This window comes from Leptodactylus fuscus, chromosome 5, assembly GCF_031893055.1.
Source record: "Leptodactylus fuscus isolate aLepFus1 chromosome 5, aLepFus1.hap2, whole genome shotgun sequence".
In the NCBI taxonomy this organism is placed as follows: domain Eukaryota; kingdom Metazoa; phylum Chordata; class Amphibia; order Anura; family Leptodactylidae; genus Leptodactylus; species Leptodactylus fuscus.
This window is the reverse complement of record NC_134269.1, coordinates 101,386,647-101,396,490: the sequence shown is the minus strand read 5'-3', so window position 1 is coordinate 101,396,490 and position 9,844 is coordinate 101,386,647. Positions and strand designations below refer to the sequence as shown.

Here is a 9,844-nt window from a genome sequence, read left to right as displayed (position 1 = left end):
GGCCAATTCTGGAGACCATAATTGAAGAGGAGAAGGAAATCGATGATGACATAGAAGAGGTCTCGTACTCCAGTGAGATAAGAACACCTCAATATTTCATTGATTCTGATAGCATGTATGAGGAAGAGGACAACATGGAGGAAGCTCAAAAGAGCTTAAGTGAGGTCATCTCCGAGACAGTACAGACTCCTTTGGGCTATCCTATGAAGGATCATCTGAAGGCAGCATGTCCGAGCCATGACACGACATCCCAAGGAAAATGGTGGATACCAAAATGTTGCAGAAGGAACAGAAACCCCACAGTAGCAGAGGCCCGTCCATCATGGCTCCTTAGAGTAATGCTATGCTGCTGGGGAGTGAACATTGAATAAATAATTTAATACCCAACTCGGCCAGATCATGATGACTCCAGAACGTTAGCAGGACAAGAACATCAACTCCAGATTTGCATCATCCTGCCAGGCTGGAGTCTCTGTGAAGATCTAAGGGTTTGCTTTCATTGACAAATTATTATAAATTTATCATGATTAAAAAAATGTAACAATTTTTTTGCTGTTCATTCAGTCCTTGTGTTTTCTGACTCCTATATTATAGGCAGATCGGCCCTGGGGTCCTGGTTACTTATCTGACCCAGTACAATGCCTGTAAGGAGTATGTTCTCCTGTAGCTGGTGGGTTTCCTCCCAATCCAGTAGCTCAGACCTGACAGGGAATGTAGATACTGGGGACAGTGATGACAATGGGGGAATTATAAAGACTCACATTTCTGATGCCAGCCTTAATATTCTGGCCCTGCAAGATGCGGCAGTATTATTAACCATCTCTGGCATCTTAATAATTTCAGCACATCTCAGGAGGTCGTGTGCGCCAGAATGGAAATCTACATCACTGAGAAATCTGGCACAAGTTATAGGAAAGGGGCGTTCACACTCCCGTGTCTGCCCTGTGTCATTCTGACAGGTTTCCGTCCTCAACACCCAACTGGACAGTGGATGGCTACCTGGCGGTCAGTCCTGCATGTCCGACCTTGTGTCTGGCCGAAAAAAGCGGTTTCCTCATGGAGAGGCCTCAGGTAGGCTACTACCTGTTTTGTTTTCCACCTGCCAGGCTCCAGTCCTGCAGCAGGTGAGGGCCAGTATAAATGACATCACTCTGTAGCCAATCACTGATGGCATACCGCATGTGACTGCTAAGGGTGATGTGGTGTATACTGCCATATCACTGATGCACCCATGTAAACAATAAGTTAAGGGGGACTAGAGTGTAGCACAGGAAGTGTCATGGGGTAGGGATTAGGCAGCACCACCCTACAACAGGACAGGGGTCAGCAACTTTCAGCATTCCAGCTGCTGTGAAACTACAGCTCCCAACATGCTCCATTCATTTCCATGGGAGTTCCAAGTACAGCAGCGCAAGTATGCATGCTGGGAGTTGTAGTTTTAAAACAGCTGGAGTGCCAAAGGTTGTCTACTCCTGCAATAGACGTTAAATGTCCAGTCGCTACAATGACTAGCAATACAAACATAAGGCTTTCCAACAGCACTCTGCTTGCAAGAAGGACATAAATGCCAGTTTGAGCCCATCTGCTGTGACAATGAATCTACATATACTCGCCTCTCTGTGAATTTAGGCTTCCAAGTGAATTTAGAGGTAGTGCAGTTCAGCCATATTATGCTCTAAGAACAGTTCTTGGGCAGATAGGAGTCAGCCACACTTCTTAGTTTACAGGAAAGCCAAGGCCTAGAGTGAGCTTATGTAATGCAAGGACCCAACTAAAAACGTTGCCTTGTTGCTGCCAGATGGCCTCTTACGATTTGGTCAAAATGTGTGCCAAGTACTCATTGGTATCATATTGACGCCCTGATTGGGAGCAGTGTTTTGTATGTTTGTAGAGAGGGAAACGCTTCTTACTTCCAATGACCCCTTTAAACTCTATAGCTGTCTAAAGTGAAGCATTGGATTTTGAGTATTGCATCAGAACAATGTGCCATCTCCCAGGTTGCTTGTAGTTGCCACTACAAAGAACTTTAAATTTTCACACATAGCACATACAGTATATAGTAGGAATGCTGAAACCCACAATGGGAGAACCTAATGTTTAGAAATAATTTTCTTGGAGAAAAAAAAAAGGCTTTAAGACACATTTAGTTGACATTATTTTATTCATGTTTAACATTACAGATTCCTTATTGCTGAGCTAATACAATCACTCATACATTAAAATGGAAAAGACTGTGGAGAAAGCAGCGGTGGCCACTGCAACCCCTGACTGCGGTACAGGACAATAAATGCAGACTGTCAGACTCCTCTGCTGCTGAGGAGAAGGCTACATGTAACTGTGCGCCGGACACCAGCAACATGGATGTGAAATAGATTAGTCAATGCCCAGAGAATGGTAAATACATTTTGCTGGTATCCATTATGTCCTGATAGTGTGGAATTCTCATTTATTAGCTATAAAGATTATTAGACACCAAAACAAGACTTTGCGGATTAAGAAAAGCTTCAGGAGTGGCAGAATTCAGGTAAATTTGTAAAGACCTCTAGAAGGTATATTTCAATCTTCAATCTAACTACAATGCATTAGTCAGCTATACAGAGTGGAAACGCCATACTGGAATCTGAATATAGATCCACATGATCAGTTCATTTAATAAGGCAAAAGGCCCAGTGGTTCTTGCTTTGGATTTCTAGTGATTTGATCCCCATGAATACTGCATTAAACAATAAAATATCTGGCCTTATGCATGTATGTCTGGTGGACCGAGTAGCCAAAATAAAAAAACAACCTCATTGATCTCATTAGAATTTCAGTAATATATGACAGATTTTCATCTCCATCAAACCACTGTGTGGCAGCAGAGTACAGGAATAGAAAGTTCACTCTGGCCAGAAAGAGTGAATACTTGGCTTGGATTATAGTTAGAAAATAAAGCACAAATATGCAGAAATATATGTATGTGAATACAGGGCAGTGATATACAGCTGTGCTGCATATAACTGTATATATACATTGAATCAATATTCTCCATAGCACAGTCAATCAACACAATACCATCTGAACTTTGTTGTTACATAGCAGCAGAATACTGCAACGTGCAGTAAAATGAACAAAATCTCTAGATTAATTTACATACTAAAAATTAAAAAGATGTCAAAAATAGGGTTACCAGATTCATACCAGATTCAGAAAAAAATCAGCAAAGGAACTGCTTTTCACTCAAGTTACTGGTGGGACATGACAAAAATCAAGATTTACTACTGGGGAGCTTGCATGGTTGCTCCTTAATAAACAGGTTAGGAGGAATTCACAGCTTTAGCAAGGAATGTGTAAGGTCCCTTCAAGTGAGGGTGACTATGAGGAACGCTGGCAATTTTTTAATGACCTCTGAATTATGTGAGGGACAAAAACAACTATCAATTCAGTGGTCAGAAGTTGGTTTAGACTGAAGAAGGTGAGAAAGAGTAGTGTAATGTACATACTGCATTGTGCTAAACATAGGACTACAATGACCATCATGGAGATATTAGTTTTACAGTAGTACCGAAGAACAGATTTTTGTCATTTAGCAGCAGTCATGGTCATTATTCTCTATATGCTTCATATTACACAAATGCTATGGCAGAATGGTGAGGCTTGCAGTGCTGTAGAAACAAAGTACCGCATTAAACAACGAATCAAAGGTCAAATGGCAACAGGTGCAAACGCTCCGCAGTAGCCACAAACATTATTCAGTTATCATTTATCAAGTCCACCTCATGTAGCTTTTTTATGACCGCTGTTACTTCCGACATTCACCTGATACAAGTGCGCGTTTCATACCTCCTATTCAGCTGCAGAGTTTTGTACATGCATTCCCAGCTGTAGGAAGCAAGTCATAGTGCAGGAGGGGCCACGCACTATGGATATATAGATTTGTGAGAAGATTCTGTATACCCTGCATTTTAATCACTAAAATCTCTACTCATTTTGGACTTCAGTCCAGTTGGCGGTCCAGTTTAAACACCCTGATGACCTTATCCATAGAACAGATAGTTGACGTTAGATTGGTGACAGTTTGATGACAAACACCCGCGCCAATCAGCTATCCATAGTAGCCACTGAAACTAACAGAGAATGGAGCCAGAAGCGCTGCTCCATTCTCAACAGTGTCCAAGCCAAGTCATTGCACCTCCCGTTCAAATAACTGGGTATGCTGTAGACAGTAGATTGGTGGGTGTACAGATAGGTCATCAATACCGTTAACAGGGAAACCCTGTCACAACATTGGGCAGGTGCATAGAGGGGGCTCAGGACATAAACATTTCCCATACATAATGGGTGACAGCACAAATTCTGCAGTCAAGTTACAACTATGGTATCTTAGGGGGCACTCACACGATGTAACGCGGCGCTGATTCTGACACGTAAACTCATGTTAGAATTAGAGCTGAAAAACAGAATCCCATTGTCTTCAATGGGTTCCGTTTAGTGCGCGAAACACATTGAAATGAATGGGAGGCTTTTTAACCCATTGATTTCAATGTGTTAGGCACAATAATCGGAACCCATTGAAGTCAATGGGTTTCTGTTTTGCAGCGCTGATTCTGACACGAGTTTACGTGTCAGAATCAATGCTGTGTCGTGTGAATGCCCCCTAAGAAGTTCTGGTGCATGGGCACCGCCATACTGCAGCAATTGCTTTCCCCATTGGAGGGTATAGTAACACATTGTTGTGACAGCCAGGGGCCTATGAAAAGCTCCCATGATTTCCAATAGCTTGCATTACACAAGAATTGCAAAAATATTGTAAGAGAGCTCACCCCCCCACCCCCCAACCACTGAAGTCGACAAAAAATGTAAAATAAAGTTAAATGTTTTTTTTTAAAAAAAATAGGAATAAACAAAACAGAAAATAAGAATTCTAATCTAAGTGTCCTAAACTACATCTATGTTATTTAGAAAGGAAAAAGAAAAGTATCCTTGCAACTGAGAGGATATAAAAGAATTTATCCCATATTTGTTTGCCCTGCAGAAAACAAGCCCTGATACAGCTATGTGAAAGGCAAAATATGACAGTGATTGGTTTTAAAAGGCAGGGAGGGAAAAAATAATAATTACTGCAGTGGGAAAGGGTTAAATGAATAAATTGCAAATTGCATACCGAATCTTTTCCCACAAAATTATATATAAAACTGCTCAGCAGTAATGGCTCCGTAACATGATTCCTGCAGGTAAGACTCCATGTACAAAGAGACAGGGTCCTTTTAGGCTAAGGCCCCACGGGCCGCAACCTCCATGCTAAAACGCTGCGGGAAGAACCGTGGTGTGAATGCATTGCGGTTCTTCCCGCAGCGCTTTCAACAAAAAGTTCACAGAGTTTTCCTTCACGGACTTTCTGTTTCAATTATATCTATGGGAAAGCCGCTGGCGTTTTCATAGATATAATTGACATGATGCGATTTTCAAAACTGCGACTGTATCCGCGCTGCGATTTTTTCTGCAAAGTGGGCATGGGATTTGCATGAATCCCATCCACTTTGCAAGTTTCCGCCACAGCCAAATCTCGGCGTTTCCGGCCAGTGGGGCCCCAGCCTTAAAGTGAACTGCTTAAACTCTAAGACATTGGGAACATATTTTTTTGGCTAAATATCTACTTCTTCTAAACATCTGTCTTAATGGGGTACTTTGCCCAAAAGAACAGAACATACCCCTAACCATTGTGAGTCCTTGATGAAGTCCTATAAATTAAAGGACCATGGCTGGAGATTAACCTATGAAAGGTTCAATATAACTATATGACAAAAGAAAGCTGCACACGTCACCAAAAAGTATACCTCTCATAAACCCATGGTTAAAACTATAACACACAGATTTGATAAAATGCCAGCATGGACTATTAAAAAGATTTGCATTCACTGAATTATGTAGCTACTGACATGTATCACAGTTTAGTGAAGGACTATGTAGTGTTGTAACTTTTTGAAGCCATCAGAGCAGCTTAAGAGGAGGCTAATAATATTAATACTATTATCTCCATTACCTGACAAGGGAAGGAAAAAACCAAAAAACCAAAAAAACAAAAACAAACTAGCACTATTAAAAACCACAATAAAATAGGATTTAGGTCACTTTACAGTTTTCATTAAGACATCCGCACTTCTCATCCTTCAAAATCATCAATATTAAAATAGAAAATAAAAATGCAAGTTAATGCAAAATAAACTCATTTTCATTTCAGGATTCATGCTTGTTAACGTGTTCCCCTTCCCATGTGCTGCTGGGATGAGCAGTGTTAACGGATAAGTACAGCATAAATCTGGAGGGACTTGTCAACGAACTAATAACAAGCCCCCCAAAACCCAGCAATCTGTGGATTAGCACAGACAGTATATTCTAGGCATCTTCACTTTAATAAATACCCTAATATAATGTTTGCTAATATGGCAGAAAGTCCAGTTCTTGGAGTAAGAGCTGGCTGTACAGTGGCTGTGAAAGGCTTCATATTTTCATTTGATTTATTCCAGAATTCCCCCATCTTCCAACAGCTCCTGGTTTGTGGTATTCATATGTTCTCAATACCTGAAAGAGAAAACAAGGAAATTGATGTAAATCTTGCTGTAGTTGTCTGATTAGTAGCTGGATTTATAGTAGTTCCCATGACCAGAAAATGTGACTGGGACTTGTGCACACAGATGAAGCTTTTTCTCCTAAATCAAAACTAGGAATGGATCCTAAATCAAAATGTAAAAGAAAAAAAAAAATCTGGAATTATGGCTTAAATGCTTGTAAATACTGAACGGCCTGATAAATGATAGCAGACTTGGCAAAACTGGCGCAGAGGTAAAATCCTGTAGTTGCCCATAGCAACCAAACTCCTTTTTTAGGCTAAAGTGAGATCTGCATGCATACACAGCTCACTCTCCAACAAGTGTTAGCTCTAGTTCTTGTGGGACATAGACAAACATAATTCTTGGATTTAAACAAAGGCCAAATTTTTGGTTCTTCTCACTGTGGCTGCAGAGTAAAAGCAACCAAAGTAACTGTTATGTCTGCAGTTTTATTGCTCGAGTTCTTCTTCAGCTAAATTGTTAAGTCTTCTTCTCAGTCAGAGCTTAAGCAACACTGTTAATGGGTTAAAGACTACTCACTAAAAAATATTGCCTTTATGTAATGAGGGTGCAGACTTACAGGCCTGAACCTACAGCTGCATTACTGATCACTGAACATCGAGTAAGAGAGTCAGAACAGGTCGTCCATTCTAGTGCCGACACTGACCTGTACACAGACGGCATGTGACTACTGAGACCAGGTGGTTACATGCAATTTGTGTACCGTCACAGCTACAAATGCCAAGTTATATAGCGGAGGCTCAAGCATTCAGCTGAACACAAACAAGACCTCATCATTTCTGGTCCAAGAATGGCTGGGCTGCCAGCACTGCAACTGAGAACTTTTAGGCTAAGGCCCCACATTGCAGAAACGCAGCTTTTTTTGTTGCAGTTTTTTGAGCCAAAACCAAGAATGGCTACAAAAGGAATGGGAATTCTATAAAAAGTTTATTCTTCTCCCTTATGCTCAATCCACTCTTGGCTTTGGCTCAAAAAACTGCAACAAAAAAGCAGCGTTTCCGCAATGTGGGGTCTTAGCCTTAAAAGGCTTTTTTTTTTTTTTTAAATGTAGACCATTTCGAGACCTTGTTTAATATTTGAGGGAGTTTGACACCTCAAAAAAATCCAAATGATGAGACCAGAGATTCATGGTATATCCTAAAAATCACACAAACTACAGCTATAGAAAAGGTATAGAAAGTCCTTAAGAGATATAAAGTAAAACTTACATTCATAGGATATGAAGTAGTTAAACTAAAAGCACATACCTGTAGTAGTTTGGTTTGAAAGGCCCATTCTTGTTGAGACCAAGATATTTGGCCTGCTCATCAGAAAGTTCAGTCAAGTGGGCATCAAATGTGGGAAGATGAAGGCTTGCCACATATTCATCTAAAAAAGTAAAAAAAAATCCAATAAAACTGGTTTTAATTACATGCAGTTGTAATAACTTGAAAGAGGAGCTTTCTTTTCCACTAAAACTCACCCATTTTCTTAGGCAAAAGATAGACATCCTGCTTGTAGCGCCCCTCAGGAGCATTGTAGAGTTCTATGAGTGCGAGTGCCTATCAATGTGCAGACAAGTTGGTCAGTGTAGCTACGGGCAATGTACAGTGTAGCACAGTTTAATATGAAACTACTTATTTCTAAGAATATATAAATAATAATAATAAATACTAAATAGAAAAGTATAGACAAAAGAAAGGCTTAGGATTGTTTCTGAACGACAGAGATAATCCTATTACCTCTGCCAGGCTGAAATTATAATTCGGGCCTAAGGGTGCATGCAGACTACGTAACGCCGGGCGTGTATGAGAGCCGTACACGCCGGCGTTACAGCAGGGCTGCCGAGAACTTCCCATTCACTTCAATAGGAGCGCTCGTAAACGCCGCTGTTACGAGCGCTCCCATTGAAGTGAATGGGAAGTGTTCGGCAGTCTGCTGTAATGCCGGCGTGTACGGCTCTCATACACGCCCGGCGTTACGTAGTGTGCATGCACCCTAAGAGTGTAGAAAATACAAGCCCAGGGGACATTTATAGTTCAGTATTCACATTCATGCAATAGAGTGTTGTAAGTGACATGGCCTTCAGTAGCTGTGGGGATGGGGTATCTTGGTTTATTTCTCTGGGTCTTCTGTTGGCAATGTTACAATGACTGATTGTATGAAACAGGATAAAAGTAAGCTTACTATATCTTATACTTCTCATGACTCAGGTTTCAAGTTGTATATAATACAATATATACAGAATGATATCAATGTGGAATACTGACCTGTGTGGTAGCAGTAATGGATAACACAAAAGTGGGAACAGTAGAACAGCTCAGATTAAGCAGCCGTCCCTATAAGTTTAAAAAAAACCCAAAAACATTATACCTGACCTGTTGAACCATCAGTAGCAAAAAAGGAAACTATCATACTTTTAAATATGTAAAAAAAGAAAAAAAAAACGTGATCTGAAACTCATCCATGTACTAGACTTCAACAATTAGAGATCCCAACACTGGGACTCCCTAATGATCATCATAATGGGGGACCCTGGTTCCCTGTTTCTTCCAGTCATAAGATTAGTGTTGGGATTTCAGGGCCATACACTTTCACTGGAGTCGCATAGCACATGTTCAACATGTAATCACCTCTTGGAGGGAGTCATCCTAGTGGCTATAGGATGAGTGAAGGTGTATTCCACTGCATTTTTTTTTTTTACCACCAGTGTTCAGGTCCCCTTGTACATAGTGACATTGTATAATGTAAAGGATAACAAATTAAGCTGTATTCAGGTTTGTGATGTGTCAATAGGCCTTCATGACATATGTACATAACTAGAGTTTAAGAGGCATCTAATACCTCAGCCAAGAGAACAATCCTCTTGCCATCAGGCCAGATGACATGGTCAACCTGAGACCGCACTCGTTCCCATGTCAGTTCAGGAGTACGCAGGCTCGCCTGAAGAGAAGAAAAGGAAATATATATGTAATGTGACTTAACAGATACAACAACGTAGAAGAGAAATAGCTTGCAAAATTGTTCTTTTAAAAGAACAGCCTCACTTTCTTCATTCATACACCGTTTCTCCTATTACATGGTCATCCTGAGTATATGATATTACTACTCACCACATCAATCTCTGTATTGGAGTGGCCCATGTTGCAGACAATACAGCCGTTCTTCATACGATCTAAGTGCTCTCGAGTCACCACATTCTTGTTTCCTAATGGATCCACAAATTATTACATTACACAATATACTTTTTAGTT

The 9,844-nt window shown here is 40.6% G+C and overlaps 1 protein-coding gene across 7 annotated transcripts in view; it reads right to left on the bottom strand.

Moving 5' to 3' along the window:
- Positions 1–2,142: 2,142 nt before the first annotated feature.
- Positions 2,143–9,844, bottom strand: part of AHCYL2 (adenosylhomocysteinase like 2) — an 82,484-nt gene continuing 74,782 nt past the window's right edge. For all 7 annotated transcript variants that reach the window (XM_075273892.1, XM_075273894.1, XM_075273893.1 and 4 more), the window contains exons 12-17: positions 9,704–9,798; positions 9,435–9,533; positions 8,861–8,929; positions 8,074–8,152; positions 7,859–7,979; positions 2,143–6,561 (exon numbers count right to left, since the gene is read on the bottom strand). In XM_075273892.1, the coding sequence (XP_075129993.1) occupies positions 6,555–6,561; positions 7,859–7,979; positions 8,074–8,152; positions 8,861–8,929; positions 9,435–9,533; positions 9,704–9,798 (470 nt within the window). In that variant the 3' untranslated portion in view covers positions 2,143–6,554. The remainder of the gene's footprint in view (positions 6,562–7,858; positions 7,980–8,073; positions 8,153–8,860; positions 8,930–9,434; positions 9,534–9,703; positions 9,799–9,844) is intronic.